At 41.6% G+C, this 19258-nt stretch overlaps 1 protein-coding gene across 3 annotated transcripts in view; it reads left to right on the top strand.

Annotated features, from left to right (window-relative positions):
* The window catches only part of LOC121621788 (AT-rich interactive domain-containing protein 3B-like), a 52464-nt gene that overhangs the window by 19653 nt on the left and 13553 nt on the right, over window positions 1–19258 (top strand). For all 3 annotated transcript variants that reach the window (XR_006007663.1, XM_041958585.1, XM_041958500.1), the window contains exons 3-4: window positions 5010–5084; window positions 5579–5651. Coding sequence is in view for 2 of the 3 variants with exons in the window: in XM_041958585.1 (XP_041814519.1) it covers window positions 5010–5084; window positions 5579–5651 (148 nt within the window). In the remaining variant the exon portion in view is untranslated. The remainder of the gene's footprint in view (window positions 1–5009; window positions 5085–5578; window positions 5652–19258) is intronic.

The raw sequence follows: 19258 nt of genomic DNA, 5'->3' as shown, positions 1-19258 counted from the left end.
CTTTCTATAATGGCTGCGTAGAATTACCCCCCAAGCTATGTATTGACATGTGTTGTATAGTTTGTCCGATGCAGATGGAGGGATATGCAAAGAATGTCAACTTGTTGCAGAGGGAAGGATGTCCACTGTAATGTGTGACAATACTGTCACATGAATACACAATCCAAATGCATGCAGAATTTCACAACTGGTGCACTCAAAATTATGTGTTTTAGAGAACAAAGATACTGTAAATAGAAAAATCCAAATCTGGAATTGCAGATTAATTTAATTCCATGATGTAGTATAGAACTGCGCAAATTCATGTAATGTCAGCACTAGAATAATAGTGAAGGGCGACCTGTGACTCTTTTTATAAAAATGTTAATTCAAATTGATTTGATCAGCTGTCAGCAATTCTATAGTTAATCAAATGGCTCTGAAAGTGATCCTAATGATATTGTTCACCCCTTTAGTTGTTGTTATAGTTATGGTGTGGACTTGGAATGATTTTTTAGTTAACCCCTCACCCCCAGATGACTAGCCACAGCTCACTAGTCATCACAACTGTGTTCTTATCCCTGATTTGGCACTGCGCCAGTCAGTCACGTATGGCCATAATGTGATTAGGCCACCCACTGCCTGGCCAGTAAACCAACTAACAGCATGAGAGAGACAGAGAGGAAACATGGGCTGCTCAAACATATGAAGGCTTCTGTTCATCTAGGAACCAAAACACACACACACTGGCATGTGCAGGCGGATTGAATACATAGACGCTGACATGTTTAATGCTTTTACTGAATACAATAATTTCATTTGACCTAATTGAGCTGTGGTTTGGATAAGTATACTCTTAAATGTCTGTCTGTAAGACTTGGAAGAAAAGTAAAAAAATCTATACTGCAGTAACATAGGCACATAGAGACACATGTTTCAAACATTTCATTTGAAACAATTCTGATCAGGCAATATTCCAATACTCCAATATTAAGGGAAACACTATTGTATATGTAGCTTTCTGCCTCAATCTCAGATCTAGTTCTCTTCACAAATGGGTGTACAAGGCAAATTCTAAAGTTGACTTTTTGTCCAACTCAGGTTATTACTGTACATTTTAATTGGCATTTTAGAAAAAGAGGACCCTGCACCTTTAGTAGTTTTAATTTCCTTTTTTTCAAAACTACAAAAATTAGAAATTATAATTTCATTTGACCTAATTGAGCTGTGGTTTGGATAAGTATACTCTTAAATGTCTGTCTGTAAGACTTGGAAGAAAAGTAAAAAATCTATACTGCAGTAACATAGGCACTTCACAAACATAGAGACACATGTTTCAAACATTTCATTTGAAACAATTCTGATCAGGCAAGCCGAGCCATGTAAGTGCCTGTCATGTAGATAGGGTGTGGGAATTTCTTTTTTAAAGAAGTCTTTTCTGGGTGGAGCGCTGAATGTGATGAAGGGGCTGAGGTGACTGATCATAAGGAGTGGTCCCAAAACATCAGTATCCACTCTAACTTGACAAAAAGCAACATAGTGTTAACATTCCTAAGCTGACCAAGGTCCCAATTCAAGAGCCAACATGTCTATTCATGGTTAACGACCTTCATGTTCCAATTACTGTCCTTTTTTTGAACCAGCTAGAGAAGCAGACTTGTTTTCTATAGATGCAGCTGAGCTTATTTGTGATATGACAAGTGACAGCAGAATTTACTCTCCCAGACTCCAGAGCCTTTTGTGCTCCTGTGCTAGTTAGTATGGCAGTAGTTTCATCTGTCTTTCATCATACCAGCCTCTGCATCACTACTCAGTTAGTCAAATGTATACCTGTTGGAGCAAACTTGAGTGGATATGTTGTTTGGTTTAAATTTGATGTGAAATTGCAACAGATGGTTGCTGTGACAGAAAGCTAGCACAGTGTAAAAAGTAGGTAGTGCTGTAGTTTGATTCAGTGGAATCAATGTTACTAACATTTTGCTATGTAAACTTCAAAATTGTAGTCCATTATTTTACAAAGGATATCAAGATAATGCTTTGATAGTTAATTGTATCTTCATCCCCCATCTCTAGCTACAAACACTAGCTACAACATTTGAATGTAGCATCTCAGATTTGCTGCAGTAGACTTATAGCTTCATGCAAATTTTGGCTGAGTTTTGCAGTGCTTTGAGCACTGAGCAAGCTTTGGCTTTGTAGCTGCAGTTCTCTGTTGCATGGAGTCAATTGACAGTTGCATGGCGACAATCAAAATGAAATGTATGTTCTATATGATCAGAGAGTAATAGTTCTGAACAACAGTATCTTGATCTGTGTAACATCAGTGGTAATATAATTCACCCAAAGATGGGAAAGAAATGATCTAGTTTTGTACCAAATCGTGTTTAATACAGGCAGTTAAGAAAATCTAGTGAAAGCAGAGGAGAGTAAGGAGGAGGAAGTCTGACACTGACTGGACAGTGATGTTCTGTCCCTTCAGACTTTTCTTTTTGGTTGATGGTAGGAACACCTTGACCCCTGAGCTCCCATAGCGCAGAGTGTCCCTCAGGGAGGCACGAGTGTGTGTGTGTGTGTGTGTGTGTGTGTGTGTGTGTGTGTGTGTGTGTGTGTGTGTGTGTGTGTGTGTGTGTGTGTGTGTGTGTGTGTGTATGCGCATGCGCGTGTCTGTAGGTGTGCATATGGTTTGGGTGTGAACACATTTCTGTTGGCCTAAGAAATGCAAAGCGAGTAACCCAGCCGCGACTGCTTGCTCTTTCATAGTTACATCTGATTCTGGGGAGCTGGGAGCTAATTCTAGTGTTAGAAGGATTGTAGTAATTTACTTTGGACAAGGGCATTTGTTAAATGATAGATTTAGTAGACATTATAAATCACTTCACACAATTCTCACTCTATACAACTACCAGTGTGTCCTGTATATATACACACAGGTCTCCCTGTTTTTGTAAATATATTATACAAATGATATTTGATTTAATCGGGTTTGAGTTTTGGGTTTTATCAGTTGAGACATTCCTACACACAGGTTTATCTAACTATTATTTAAAAAAAAATCTGTAAATAGTGGCGGAATTGCACTTTTAAAGATTAGCCAAGTGCGCTGGCTAACAAGCAGACTGATGGTGCTTCCCATGTAGCTTTATGGCTCCTTGCTTGGTTACTGAGACTGAGATTACAGTGTTGACCTCTGGTACAGTGTATAGGGAACATGCAGCTTGTATAAAAGGTGCAGAATGCAACGTTTTTTTCATGCAGCAAGCATGTGAGATTATACATTGCCGCAGTCTGAATTATCTACTGTTATAATCATTTATAATGGTTAATGGTTAACAGTGGTGGTCAAATTGTGTGCAAAGGTCTATACGTCCTCCAAATGTCTAGCACATACTGTATATTTTGCGTCATGATGATCCTGTTGTAATCTCTGACATGTTACAGATAATGTTGACAGCAAAATGTATTTTTGATAAGGAATGAGCTGTGTTTGTTTTAACACACGATATCTGCTAAAAAGGCAGTGTGATAAAACAATAGCTTTTTTTGAAAATGGATATGACTTTGGAAGTGAGCTTGTCATGCTAGTTAAATAAAGAAGCACATTTTTTTTACTCATGCATCTGTGTTTTCAATATGCAACTTAATTTCCACACTTACAAAGATGACCATTTTGTAGACTTTTTTGTTTCAGTGTGTAAGAGAGGGTGCTGGCTGTTCTCCATAGCAGATATTTTTTGTAACAGAAGTCTTCATGCGTTTAGGTTGATGGTGGATGAGTATTTGTTTAGGGAGCATGAATGTTGACATCCATTACACATACAGAGAGTGAGAGGGTGAAAATGACTTGCTCTCAGGGGCCTTGACAACCTTTGCCCTGCCAGCTCTCGTTTCAGGCCTTGTAATTGCCACTGACCAATGGGCTCCCGTTTGAAACTAGACCCTGGGCTACAGCTATTAACGTCCCCCTCCAAACGGATCTTGTTTTGATTCCTGATGCTTTTATAGGTTTTGTCTTTAGGAGACATTCCTGGTCGGCACATACCGTGCACCCCTTTCTGCCCCTATTTTCCTTCCTTCCCGTCTTGTGGGGCCATTGCCCCCCCCTTCCTGCACTCACAAACATACACACAGCCATGATCAGCCTTTGCACTGTGTATTTGTGTGTGTGTGTGTGTGTGTGTGTGTGTGTGTGTGTGTGTGTGTGTGTGTGTGTATGCTCGTGCATGTGCACTAGAGCTACTGACCAGCCCACCCTCCCCTGGCCCCTCCTGACAACCAGCTACACTCCATGAACTTGGCCACCCGTCACAGCTGCGTTAAGATTGAAGGATGGGGGGCCCTTGTATCCAGCTGGGTCGGAAGACATGGGTGGGGGCAGGGCAGGCCCAGATGCAGATGGTTTAGGTCAAATGGAGATGTTTGAGGATGAAGGGGGAGGGGGACACAGGAGCTCAGGGGCACAATAACTCCAGAGGTTACTCCTCCAAACTCTGGAAAAATGCGTTCTTGGAGTTTGAGTATATATTAGTTTTCATGTGTTTGTCTTGCAGAATGTTGGCAGTTGTTGTAACTAGCACAGAGTTTAATCAGATTTTCCAGCCCGGCATGAACTTTTTGGCCTACAGTCAGTGTCAACCTGATGGGATCTTCACAGGTAAAAAACAAATAAACACGCTGTGGAAAAAAAACGCTGGAGGAAATGTTGGATGTCCATTTTAAGAATCACAAATTTCCAAGTACAGTAGCGGTGGAACCAAGCAATGTCCTGGGTTCAGCTCTGCCAGGGACCTCATTGCATGACATAGTCTTTGTTTCTCTCTGCCCATGTTTCTTCTCTGTATATCTACAGTCATGATCAAATAAAGGTAAAATGCCTAAACAGTAATCTTAATGATAGATAACTGTGTTACTTTTGAGAGACTCAGAGGTAATAAAATGAGACCGCTACAGACTAGATACTTTCTGAACATGTTTTTAACCACTTTCTGTTTGTTTACTGACCTTATCTGTATTTTCTCTCTTGTCTGTTGTAGAATGGGAGTGCAGGCTGGGCAGATGAGGCTGACAGCAGCAGAGGAAGAGGAGAGGCCTCCAGAGACTTTGCAAAGGTAAGCATTTGCACGCTGATCATCGGATGGCAGTGAGCCCAGTCATTAAAGAACCAAAAAGGAAACAATTGCACCATTAATAATAATAATTATAGTAACATTCATTCTTATTAAAGTCAAACTAGTGGAAATTGTAAATAGGTTAACCTTCTGAAGCCTTCTCCAGATTGACAGATGTGTCGCGTTGCCTCATCTTTTCTGTTACAAGTTGCAACTGAAAACACCACAAAGATAACAGCCAATTCTCAAGTGGCAATGGACATGCATGTACTGTATGTTCTGTGCCTGTATGAGAGGAAATAACCAGTCCATATTTGTACTGCACAGAACATTGCAGACATCAACAAAACAAACTAGCCAACTATTTCCACGCCACAGTGAACCTGATTAAAACAGTCCAAATGTTTCCAGTTCTTCCAATGACAATTTAATATGCTGAATTGACCAAACGAATTTAGCCAGCAGTGCCAGACCAGCTACATTTTCTCTTTCAGCTGTATGAACTGGACAGTGACCCCAAAAGGAAGGAGTTTTTGGATGATCTCTTCACCTTCATGCAGAAAAGAGGTAAGAGTACTCTCCAGAAATCCACATCATATTATGAAGCAGATGCTTCTTCACTGGCACTCTTTTACTTAAGTCAGATCCGCGTGCGTGCGTGCGTGCGTGCGTGCGTGCGTGCGTGCGTGTGTGCGTGCATGCGTTGGGATTTAGATGAGATTCAGATGAATCCTATAAGTACTTTACTGGCATTTACCACAAACATGTTTCCCTCAGTGTTGCAGTTTGGTGAAAATAGTTTTTGTTGCCTTTGTTGCAGTTAAAAGTTGCCACAAATGTGACATTGGCTCGAGTTAATTTCACACCCTCTGCCTATGTGGAAAAAGCAAATACCACATGACTTCCATTTCTTAAGATTCATTTCCTGTCTCAGTGTGAGGAGGGGTTGCTATTTTTTACAGAGCATCTGGAATTTCACTATAGATTGAAACAGCAGCACAAACAGTTCACACATACTACACATATTCCTACAGTTGTTAGAGCGCATATAAACTGAACAAAAAGGAAAAATATAATAGTTCTTTCTTATGCGGCTTTAGTCTTCCAACATGGCTGTCAAGTGTGCCATGTCACTGATCAACTCAAAAAACATGCTGTAACTCTCACTGGCTAAGAAATCCTTTACTAATTCCCTCCCCAGAGTAAAGGCCTTAAAGGGTCAGCAGGTGAGGTCTGCCTCTGTTGATCCTGTGGTCTTGCAGTATCAGAGCCAAGAGGATCTGGCAGCGACCTAACTTATTTAGTTGGCCAACAGCCGGAGCGGCTCAGCTGACGGTGTGCTGCTTTGACACTGTATTCAAGACCCCACTGGCCAGAGCGGCTAATGCACTTAGGCTTTTATGAGACAAATCTCTTGCCAAGCAAGGTACATGGCTTGAGCAATACCTCCCAAGGTGAATCACAATGTTATTACAGTGGTACATACTTTACATTATGTTTTGGCAGGCTATGATGAGCGATGATGGTCTGTGAGTGTGTGTGTGGTTCATACTTCATTATGTTTTGTCACAGGCTGTGATGGGTGATATGATATGTTTGCAAGTGTGTATATGATGCATAGTTTGTTTTGTCAGACTGTGACGGATGACGGCGATGGTGTGTGCATCGACATGCATGTGTATGTGCTTGTATGTTGACGAGCTCACATTCACGAGAGCAGCAGCTTCTGAGTGTCTGGTCTGGCCTGAACACCCGGAGGTCTTGTTTGGAGGGTGATGAATTAAGCCGAGTCAGAGAGAGGGAGGGACAGGATCTGTCAGGGCCCTGTTAGCATCTTTGTCCAGTGGCAGACACTGGGAGTGGTTGGCTGACCCTTTACTCACGCTGGTCAGACAGAGAAATCCATCAAGCTGACTAAAATGCCACCTGACAGCAGATAACTGGCTGATTACAGTGCGCCACATCGCACTGTTTTCCCTAAATTAGGATTTACTTAAAGCAGGAAACAATAGATGGACTTTTAGTGAAAACAAACATTTTTTTAATCATCCCATTGTTGTGTTTTGCGCAACACAAACAGTATGAAATTATAACATTGATTTAAAGAGAAAATGATGTTCATTTAATTAGCATAACTACCTTGTAGCTTATTAAACCACCTCAAAGCAAAGAAAACAGCACACTGAATCACTGGTAGCAACATGAATTAGAAAATTAGAATGGCTTTCATTTATATTTTGTTTAACTTGTTTAGTTAAATTACATTTCCGGAGAGAATTACAGTGAGTGCAACTGGAATCGGCTTGCATGGATCAAGTTCCTGTATTATTGTCAGCACATGCGACCAGTAGCGAGGGAGTACAAGGGTCAGTGCACGACAGCAGTTTTAACAAATAAGTCTACAGAGTGCTCATCTAACAGTGTGAAGCAAAGGAAAAAATAATATATGGTGCCAAATGGAATTTGGCTGTGTTTTAATTTGAGAAAGTGAAAAGGCCCCAGAACAAAATGACATTCTCACACCTCTAACTGTAAAGGTGAAAAGAGCTGTGGCTGTTCGGTGCTTCAAATATGGATCCAGGATATGACAAAGATGTTGCTTTTGACATTGGAGACCTGATGCAACCGTTGAACAGGAGGGTCGGGTATACATTCTACTCCTCTGAAGTGAGTTCCTCACCCTTCTCCGAAGACAAGAGACACTTGGCTGACCTCAGTCTTTCAAACAGGAGTCTTAATCACAGGGAACAAATTGCTTGGCGGGATTCCCTTTTTGCTGTTAGTGCCAAGGCTGAGATGAGGTGAAGCGCAAGCCTTGCCAAGCTCTCGTTGATGGCACACTCTAATTACTGTGCATTTACACCTCCTTCCATTTCACTCCATAGATATGGGGTCAAAATGAATGCACTTCTTTTTTAATGAAAGAGTATGTGGAAAGCCTTTTTAATGTCACCATGTGGACAAAGGGGGGATAACAGCTGTTGAATGGAAAATGCCAGCCTCTTGGTTTGCCTGACCTATCAAGCAAAATGGTGAAAAATACTACCTCATTTTGTGAAGTGTGAAGAAGGTTAAGTGGAATCCAATGGAATCTCTGGATGGAGAGAGACAAATGGTGAAGTGCTTTTCCCACCTCGTCGTGGGGGCCTCAAGGCCTTGAGAGGAAAGCAGCAGCGGAAGGAAAACTTACGAGGGATTCCCATTTCCTGCCTCTGCACTTAAAAACAGGCAGGCGTGTGTGAGCGTGCGAGCGTGCGAGTGTGTGTGTGTGTGTGTGTGTGTGTGTGTGTGTGTGTGTGTGTGTGTGTGTGTGTGTGTGTGTGTGTGCGAGCGTGTGTGTGTGTGTGTGTGTGTTAATGGTTGAGGAATTTTAGCAGCTGTCCTAAATCCTGTCTGTGCTTAAAGGGGCCCATTGATAGACTCTGCATCACAGAATGGCAGAAGACACACATACTAATCCCTCTCTACCTTTACTTCCTTGGCTCTTCTTTCGTTGCTGACTACTCCACTGACCACCTTTCTATTTGTTGCTTGTAATTTTAAAGAAGCTCAGATTTATTCTACTGCAGAACCTTCCGTCATTTGCTGCAGATAGAAACATCAGCTAATGGCCTGACATGTAGATGTAATGTAAATGCACTCAAGCTCAGTGTGGGTGGAGGATATTAGCCTTCATGAGTTACGCCAACCGTCACTGTTCATCATATCCATTACAGGTTTTGCTGTTTCACCCCCACTGGGAGCTCAGAGAAAAGCTTTGACGCTGGCTGGACGCCATTAACCACCTCAAAGGTTTCGATTAAGCAGATGGGTGAATGTTTGTTTGGGTTTATCACCCAGGCACTTTCTCATTGGGGATGGGAGTTTCGGGCAGGAATTGGGGTTGGGGGGCAGTAAGTGTGGCTGCGGGAGCTACGGGTGCGTGATTTAAAAAAAAATAAAAGAGTGATGCAGCCAACTGCCTGTCAGCGCTGTCCACTTGAGATGATTAATGGCCGCAGGCTGTGATGGACAGAGCCAGAGAGAGAGAGGCTCCTGTTCAGTGAAATCACACATCAAGAAGGGAGGGGGTAGCAGAGGCTAAAGACAAGTGTTTTAACTTCTTCTACTCCAGCCAGAAAACCCCACACGTCGCGGCCAGCAAAGGGTAGATCCATCCCAGTGTGACACTCTTAATGGGAAGTGTAGATTCAGCTTAAGAAGGACCACATGGTGTGGTATCGCGGCTTAAGAGTTATTTTAGGGGGAAATCCCCACGTCGTAGATTTAGGCCTGTTAATAATAATAATGTGGTAAGCCGGACTTGTCTGTGCCATTAAGTTGCAGTGAGCTTGATGGGGCTAGAGAAAGATATGAAGAATTAGAGGAAGAAGGAGTGGGAGGGAAGGAAGGGGAGATGGTAATGATTATAACGAAGAGGTCTCAATTAGCTGCTGCTTCGCAGTTAAACCTATTGGCCCATGGCTCTGCTTTGTTTGTTCCTGTAAATCTTCACTGTGGCTGCCAGCAATGTTTTCAGGGTTCATATAGCAGAATGGCACACATGGCCGTTTGTTTGGTCTTGAATCAAAAGATCTACTTCAGACCAGATAAAAAGGGAATACCATTTGCTGCATATTTGAAAAACCCTGAAAAACATCATCAAAAACAAATTCAAGTGGCTCATTTCTCTTTCTTTCATAAATTATGTTCAGGTTAAACTGGATATTTTTTTGCATTATGTGGATTTTGCATATTATGGGTGTGGGAAGAGTGGCCTCCCAGTAGGACATTAGAGGAAGTTCTCTAACTGTAACCCTGAGACCGAGAGCTCTGTCCACACCAATTACACCATGAATGGGCTCTGGGGGATCCATGTATGCATTATATTACTCCCCCGGTCTGCCTCACACTGGCCCTCGTAACAGGCAGGCCCTCTGTACAAACACCACACTACAATAGGAACATTCTCTGGCTCTTTGATATGGCCTCATTTTCCTTTAGTTAACACCCACAACTTCTGGAAAGTGGCAGCACCTGGTTGGTTTAACAACAAAAACACTGGGTATTGTGAGCGCATTTGTCCATTTTAGATAATGTTGGATTGCGGTGAAATGAGTTTCATTTGAGTTTAACCTTTTGACCAGCTGCTTTGCTGGACAACTTTTATACAATTAATATAACATCATCTGTAGTCGGGTGATCAGCATATTTCAACTAGTTTTACATTCTTATTCCCATTAAAAATGCAATTTTCTTGATAGGTACAGTTTTCAAGACCCAAGAAGCATGTTTTACAAAGGAGGCAACAATATAATGCAATTAGGAAATTACACTTTGTCCTCTCTTGTCTTTCTTTCTGTCTCCATCCCCTTCCTCCTCCCTTGCCCCCACCCCAATCTCCTTCCCCCTCTGTTTATTGTGCTACAGTTACAACCACTGAAACTTGATAACACCATGGGGGATAGGGGCGGAGGGCAGTGCTGTGGCCTGCTTGGTGGGCTGGATTAAGGGGCCTCCTGTCCTACACGGGATGATTAATGATCTCCAAATAAGTGGGGCCCAGCCTTTTTGATAGGGCAATGCTGACGGACAGCAGACAAGGGAGTGACCGTCGCGTGTCTCTATGTGTGAAAAGGGAGAAAAGAGAGGATGAAGGATGACGAGGCCAGACATGGAAACCATAGTAGGAAACAGGGTGCCAGGGTGACAGCGGAGAGGTTAAGGGAGGCATCGGTCAGCTTGTGTAGAAACAAGGCCATGCTCTTTCATGTCCCTTTGAAAGCACTTTGTCAGTGGACTAAAGCTGACCAAGCTCACCAACCAGACAGAAAAATATCCAGGCAGACATACTAAAAGACCAGCACTGGCAGTAAAGGGCCCCTACTCTCAGGAAAGGGCGGAGACCCAAATGATATACAGATTCCAACCACTGCTTTCTAATCATTACCTCAAGACAGACGCCAGAAGAAGAGGCGAAACCATTCTTATTGGACCCATTCTCCTCTGCATTTGTGATTAAAGATTTTGTGGTTACCGTGTTGATATATTTGAGGGCTGAGATTATCTTTGCCTTTGGTAAACTCCACCCATTGGCTGGCAAATTACAGCCCAGCCTTTGGGGAACGAACACATCAATGGTGGTTATGCTCTTCCTTCAAAACAAAAGGAAATAGTAGTTTTCCTGATGTTTTATGTGTGTAGAGGGTGTGTGTTGGGGGACGTTAGATTAAAATCTTTCAACTTTATTTTTTGTTTTTGTTTGTTTTTTTTTATGACCAAGACTACTCTTTGTGTCTCTTTCCTCTCTCTGCCTCTTCAACCCAACCCCCAATCCACACTGCCCCTGTTATTTCCTCTGTCATTTAGCCAGGCTGTTCCACAGCCCTGGATTGCCACTGTGCTGTCCATCTTTAATTACGACCATACTGTACAGGGATTTGAGTCTCTAAGCTGCAGAGCTGGGAGATTCTTAATCACCAAGCTCATAAGTAAATGAGCAGGGAAGATGACGAGTGCAGGCCTCAAGGAGATTCATGCTTCCCAGCGAGGTCATTGGTCAGGGTAAAAATAACACTGGCTGCTCGGTTCACCCGTGCATCTTGTTTTGTCTTCAGTGGAATACATTTTCAAATACCCTGAAAAACACATGCACAAATATAAGAGCATTTGATAGCCACAAAAGAAGTGTGAAGGGGCTGTTTTATGAAGAGGATACTGCACATGAAAAGTTCAATGTTGTTGAAACTGAAGCAACAAGCATTCTTTCCCCCCCAACAAGCATCTTTGGGATTCAGGAAGTTTCCAAAAGGCATAATCTAAAAACAGGCAAAAATATATTTAGCTTTCAAATGAAAATATTCCTACATAAAAGACTTGATGGGGCAATGATTTTAAAAAATGACCTTTACATTATTTAACTATTTTAATGAATACACCTTGTATGTAGAAAACAGACAAAAGTAGTACGCAATAATTTTTAATTGATTCTGAAATTATTACAAATTATTAATTGATGTATTCAATATAGGTCTCGTGAGTCATACAAGTGAAGCCACGAGTAAACATTTTTATAAATCTATTAAAGGCACATGAGCATTAATCCATACATACATTTTTGGCTCTTTTTTACTTTTTCAAAAAATTGTATTCCTATAAAATCGATGAAAAAAAAGATGAAATATTTGACTCTTTTTCCACACAAAATGATTTGTTGTGGCAGCTAAGCTGTTCCCACATGAAGCTCCCAAACTTGTGCTATCTCTGGATATCTGCATGTCTCGCTTCTCCATCTGTGTCCTGTGTGTGCTCTTAAAGCAATGTTTCCTGGCCTCCACACCCCGTGATGGATGGTATGAAATACATTACAGCCCCCAAAGGAGCCCTACACCAATACAATAGCCCTGAGCTCACTTCCAGAGCAGCTCTGCAGCAGTGTTGCATAAGCCACACAGTAACGGAGATCGGAGTGCGAAGGGGCCTAATGGAAAACAAGATGCTTGATTTGAACGAAGAAATGGACATGAAGCACACGATTGCCAAATGTTGTTGCCCCTTTGTAGGGAGCATTTTAATTGATATGCTTGGTTGTCTAGTATTCACGGTTAGGTAGAGGTAATGGTCGGTTAACAGGTTACTATAGGTTAGTGCAAAGATTGCAAAGATTAGTTTTCATCCCCTGCAACTAGGCTTAACCCCTAAATTTCACCTGGTGCTTTCCATCCAACACGCGTTCGATGTTTTCTAGACAATGCATGCATTTCCACTGGGCGCATACCGTCTCCTTTTCAGTAGCATTCCAGAAGCAGCTCTCCGCTCTGCTCAGGGAAGAATATGTATCGAGTCTATTTTTGATGTAGAATGGGTGAATCTGCACAGAGCAAATCGAGCCAGACAGAAAATCCGACACAGGAACATTGTTGAAAAACCTATACCTTTTCAAAATAGAAGACCCCGTGCAGACTCCCGATTGAGGATCACCAAGAAACACAGATAAAACAGACAAAAAACAAACCATTTAACAACGATGCCTAGTTACCCGTGGTAGAAGTACAAATATCAAGGAAAAATGACCAAATCAGCGAGATCTGAGCAAGTCAGCAAAATCAGGAAGCGACAATGCTCTGCTCCTGAAATTCGCCCGGTGGGGTTTGCAGCCGCATTGAGAACGGAACGGAACGGAGACACACCTGGTGGAATCTCTGCGTAAATGTTGGCCTTTTATGTTCTAGTATACAATATGTCATGATCCCTTTCCTGATGTTTCATGCTGTTGTGTAATTTGGGGTCCTCAAAAGCCTCTAGATGTGTAAGGATTGGAGAAGTAGACCACTGCATGTTTAGATATGGTAATTAGTAGGTATTAGTGGTCTTCTTTTTCACTGGGGTTTTTTTGATACAGAGTTTTGTTTGTAACATCGGAATTGAAACACATTCTGCTGCTATTGACCTCATCTTAAAGCTCCAGTGTGTAGGATTTAGCGGCATCCTGCAGTGAGGTTGCAGACTGCACCAACTGAATACTCCTTTAATCATCCTCCCCTACGTTGGGTGCTAAAAATGCGAAAGGCCCTCTCTAGAGCCTGTGTTTGGTTTGTCCGTCCCGGGCTACTGTAGAAACTTGGTGGTGCAGCATGGTGGACTCTGTGGAAGAGGACCCACTCCTTTGTCAGTCTGAGGTAACAAAAACACAACAGTTCCTATTTTCAGGCAATTATACATTAAGCAAAACATACTTATGTATATTATAATCCATTCCTGCTGTTATATTCCCTAAAATCCTACACACTTGATGTTTCAAGTCACTCTGCATTAAGAGCATCAGCTGTATCCCTGAAAGGTAAATGAATGACCCACTCTCATGGATTTCTAAAGCCAAATGTTATTAGCATTGATGGTAGTTAAAATTTCCAAGATGAGTGCACATCCCCCTACAATTTCCTCGCCTGTTTCAACATATCCTTCTTTCTCCTTGGTGTATAGCAGCTGATGTCTCCCGTATTGATCAGTTTTGCTGGGCCCCAAATGGGGCTCGTCAGCTGATGGCTTTATCTGTCAATCCGGGTGTCCATTGATTGAAGCAGTTAGCTGTGTTACAAAGCTTGCTAGGGAGAGGGAGAACCTCAATATTGCACCTGCCAGTGAAGACATCACTGCCACATTCTTATCCTTTAAACCAGCAACACCCAGTCTGACCAGTGAACTGTCACCAGTATTGAACATAGATGACCTCATCCTCAATGACGGGATGCTGTAGTTTCTAATTTTGAATTTTCACTCGTATATGTTCCATTCCTTTTCTGTTCCTTCCATTGTTTCTCTTATCTATAACCTAGTTATCTAAAACCCTTTCCTATTTTTTTTTCCAAATTTGTACTGAATACCACTCTTGCCCGCATTGTCTGTCTCGCTCTCAGATTTGTTTTACCTGTGTTTCAAGCTACTCGAGTGGAAAAAGTAAAGCCCCATAAACTCTGCAGCTTTATCACAGGAATCTACAGTTGATGCAGAAGCCCCTCCTTCTATTATGTGTACAACATACCATTGTTGCTGTGACATATACATTCTTGACATTTCTACAAAGATCAGAGATGGCTGTTTACAAGGCCAAGCTATTAGGTTACTTTTCCCTCAGTTGATCCTCCAGTCAGATGTAAATATAGAGCAGAGGTCATCCACTATATTTGACCAAGCTGTTAAGTTTTAAATTGTGATGCATGAACACATTAGCTGATTTACTCTGTCAGAACGTGTTTTCTTTGTGTAGGTTAATATTTAGTCTTTAATATCTCCTAAAACAAATTTAAAAGTAGATTCTTACGCAGGTTTACACAGCAAGCAGAATTTGGCATTAATACTCAGCATTGCTACATGTTGAAATTTAGTTGACTGTACACCTTTTAGTGTTTTCATGCTTGTCCTGAGTAGCTCTGCATGCGGATAGAAAACAACTTTTATTGACCTTTTCCTAACCAACTGTAACTCACAATACAGGCCTGTATCATCAGTGTTTATAACCACTGTATATGTCAACAAAGACTTTACCTCCCCCTCCTCCAACAACCGCACACTGTAAATCTCCTCTAGCTGCCTCTTCGCCCTTGTACCTAAAGTTTGTTACATATAAGTTACAAACTACATTTATGAATTACACAAGATACTTGCAGTCGAATCACAATTACTCGTGTTTAAAGCAGGTTCAAACAAATGGGGGGATATACTTCAAATGGAGGGTAAGATAACAAAGGATACATTTAAATACTCGTGGCAGAACTGAGTAACCAAATTATGTCTGTAGCACAGCACATGGAAAACATCTTAGATATTTCCATACATTTTGTTAACACAGTCTGTAGGTAGCTCTTAACAGCTGTCTGTGTTCAGAATTGAAAAAGAAACAAGTAAATAAAAAAAAGAAACAAATTCTGATGAGAAACATGTTTGTACTCAGAAGGGGAGCTCTCTCTCTCACACACACACACTCCCTCTTATCAGCACTGGCACGACAAAATTTTCAACAAAACAAGCTTTACCAGTATTATGCAACACGGGTGGAGAAATGTTGTTCACACACTAAATGCATATCTAATGCATGAGCAATACAACAGGTTTTAGTGGCTGCTGTAGTTTGAGTGGAGACGTACAGCCTATCTATGTATGTATACGAGCTGTAGAAATTGTGTAGTAGGGAAAATGAGACACATTCTGTATTTGTGTGTGTGAGTAAATTTCCAGCATAACTTTAATGTGTAAACTCCAATGAAAATAAACCCAAGCAACATCTCTTGCATCTAAAAGACAAGCTTAGTGATTCTCCGACAACTCTGGTGTTACCTTCCGTATCTGACCGGTGCGCTGCTGTTGGCTCCCTGCTATAGAGCTTTTATCTGACTCATTAATCATAGAGTAAATGTACAGAATGCTGGCCTGACAGCAACACACTTAAACCACTGGTCTATGGCCAGTACATTGCAAGTTCATCAGCCACCTGCTCAATGTCACTAGTCAACTAGATGTTAGTGTAAGACAAAGGTAGTGGTTGGTTACCTTCTAATATGGCTGCAGGGTGGAGTAACCAGATCAATGACAAGGAGAAACAGCCCAAAGCACTAATGGATGGATGCATAAACATATGTACACATAGTAGACACACTCATTTTTCCTTCTTGTCAAGAATAAAACAGAGCAGAGTGACATAACTTTATCTGTATATAGGAGATGGGTAGCAGATATCTGTCAGATTCCCTTCAACCATCAAATGTCTATTCATTTCTTCAATTATATCCATAACTTCTCTTTGCATTTCTGTCACAAAATTGGAGTATGTCATGGCCTAAAACTTGAATTGCTTGAATTATTTTAAGGGATGTGGATCTGGGCTTGCAGTCAGATCCACATCCAATGAAATGATTATTTGCAGAATACATTTTGACCTCAACCATCCTTCCCCACATTCATCTATCCATGCATCCATCTCTCTGTCAGCTCCATATCAGTCGGTGTTGATTGGGGTCTAGTCAGTTGATCTGCTGCGTCTCTGGGGATCGAGGAGACTTGGGTTACAGTTGGAGAGGCCATCTCACTTTTCGCGCTATCCAACCTTTTCAATCCCCCTCCCCCTCTATTTCACCAGGTGACCCATCTTCATGACCCACGGAAAAGGAGTCATGTTTCTCTCTCTCTGTCCCTCTCCCTCTCTCTCTCTCTCTCTCTTCATCTCACAAATGTAGTAGTTTAAATATGCTTTTTTCACACAATCACACAAGGGCTGGACACGTACGTAGTTGACAGTGCTTTAAACATTACATGAAACTCTATAACGCCTGTCAGTGCAGAGAGTTAACACCATACTGCATTTGACAAACTTCTAATCATGTAATTCAAGTTCTAGAAGTGTCATTATTTGTAGTCTGACATTCTCCCCAGCACCCTGTGAGATTTACAGCTGCTGCCTGTTGTTTGGAGCGTCGCCAGTTTTGCAGTGTTTTACACCACTGGCTGAAGCGGTTGACAGTGCACAGAAGACAGCTCCTTTAATATACTGACGGTCTGCCTGCTGTAATAATTCTTACCAAGAAGCTACTCTCACTGTTTCCAGAGTAAATATAGCTTCAAGTGACTTATCCATCATTGCATGTTTGCTTTTTTCCCCCGTAGTATTTGTTCTTTTTATTGAAATGGAAGGAATACTGGGAGGAAGAGACAAAAGAGAAGGTCCTAGTGGAATGTGATCTTCCTAAAATGATGAAATTTGTAGAGACACTATAATATAGGAGAGAGTTTTCTTCATGTCAAGATAATTACTTGAAAGTCATATGTTTTATTCTTTATCTAATCAATAAAGGGACACATTAATGCTCATGTGAAAAAGCTCTTAATAGTTTTGAGCTGATCTGGCACATGTACAATTGCTTTTCACTTAACTGCACAGATGAATGCAGTACTTTGTGTTATGTGAATCTGCAGTACTTTGGGACGGCTGTGGCTCAGGAGGTAGAGCATGTCAGCCACCAATCAGGCCAGTGGTTCCATCCTTAGCTCCACCAGTCCCCATGTTGAAGTGTCCTTGGGCACATGACTGAACCCCAAATTGCTCCCGATGCTCTGTAATCAGTATGTGAGTGTGTGTGTGTGTGAATGTGGTATGTGTTGTAAAGCACGTTGAGTGGTCAAAGTAGGTAAGACAAGTGCTATAGAAATGCAGTGCATTTACAATTTTCTTTACATTTGTTAATCCCTTTATTGCACTGTTGTTGATACAGGCACATCATGCCATGGTGTGACTTTAACATGTTGCAGTGTATTGTCTTAATGGCTCTGTAGATGTGTACATGTGACATCACAGAGCCGAATGTTTACTCTGGAGCATGTCTTTTATTGAGTTTAAACTCACAGGCCAAGAAAAAATACTGTTTTCCTCGCTTTTTGTGTTCCTTAACATCATGGTTATAAAGAGTTGAAAAGAGATTTGTCATTATTTCTTATGCTGTCTTCTCTTGCCTGTCTCCCTTTGTCTCTCCGCCTTTCTCCCTCTGTCAATTCACATTAATTGCACTTTATTGACATGACTGGAATGAAACCTATGTAGCCAATGCTATAGAGCATATCGACCCACATGCTCTGTTATAGACTTTATTAGACTACTGTCCCTCTCTTTCTATCTCTCTGTCTGTGTGTCTACCAGCTGTGGCTTTAGCTTCGTGCTTAGAATAGCGATGTATCTGTAGTGTAACGTTACATTTAACTTCCCTTATGTGGAGAGTGCATATCTTAACACTTGATATGAATTGGTCCGTCGTGCGAGCGGTGGCTCTGCCTGGACTAAAGATAGCAAATTCCATACACTCAAGGCTTTTTTACCTTTTATGTCCCTGGCCATGCATTAAAAATAAAACAAACATGCCGTAGAGCAGTGTCCTGACAATATGCTGCCACGTTGTATGAACATATAAACTAAACAGCCAGGGGCTGCCTGACGTAAAGTAAACTCCTAGCATGTGGAGTCCAGACGCTTGTCTCTCCTGTCAGTGTCTCTCTGTCCTGTGTTAATGAAGGGTTTAGGCTGTTCTGTCTTGATACCCCCTAAAATCCTGTTACATTTTTCAAACTATGGATGCAAGATGGTAAACATGAGTCACCTCACGTTGGATATGAAGAAAATATTTGGGTGTATCACCTACTATCTAAACCCTTTTCTCTATGAGGATACTGCTCTAAAAAATGCAATATTGTAGAGAATACAACAAACCCTGGGGCATGTAAACAGTTTCAGCACTTGATGCATTTTATGCCTTAAATAATATTTGTTGTTGATACGTTTTAGTTCAGAAAGCATTCAGAGTGGTCAATTTATGTTACTGCTTTGACATTAGAGTTTCTTATTAACACCTCACAATACATTAATATTAAATATACTTAAATTGAACTGAGGAAATGGTTTGAATTGCGTAGACTGAGATGTAGCCCTGGTGGGGTCTAATGTGGTGTGTAGATATGGTTGTTGAGATAGGTAGGAGGATGAAGAGGGGGAGGAGGAAGGTGTTGGTGTTGGGCTGGGGTGCTCTGAAAGGACTCAGACACTGCCATGAGGCCAGGGGCTGTTTGTGTTGGCTGACACCTTCCTTACAGCAGTAATCCGGTCTTTCTCCAGCTGGCTAGCTACTACACCTCCCCCTTCCTTTTTTCCTTCCTTCCAT

Source organism: Chelmon rostratus, chromosome 1 (genome assembly GCF_017976325.1).
Source record: "Chelmon rostratus isolate fCheRos1 chromosome 1, fCheRos1.pri, whole genome shotgun sequence".
Taxonomy (NCBI): Eukaryota; Metazoa; Chordata; class Actinopteri; order Chaetodontiformes; family Chaetodontidae; genus Chelmon; species Chelmon rostratus.
The sequence above is the reverse complement of the archived record's forward strand: the minus strand, read 5'-3'. Positions and strand labels throughout refer to the sequence as shown.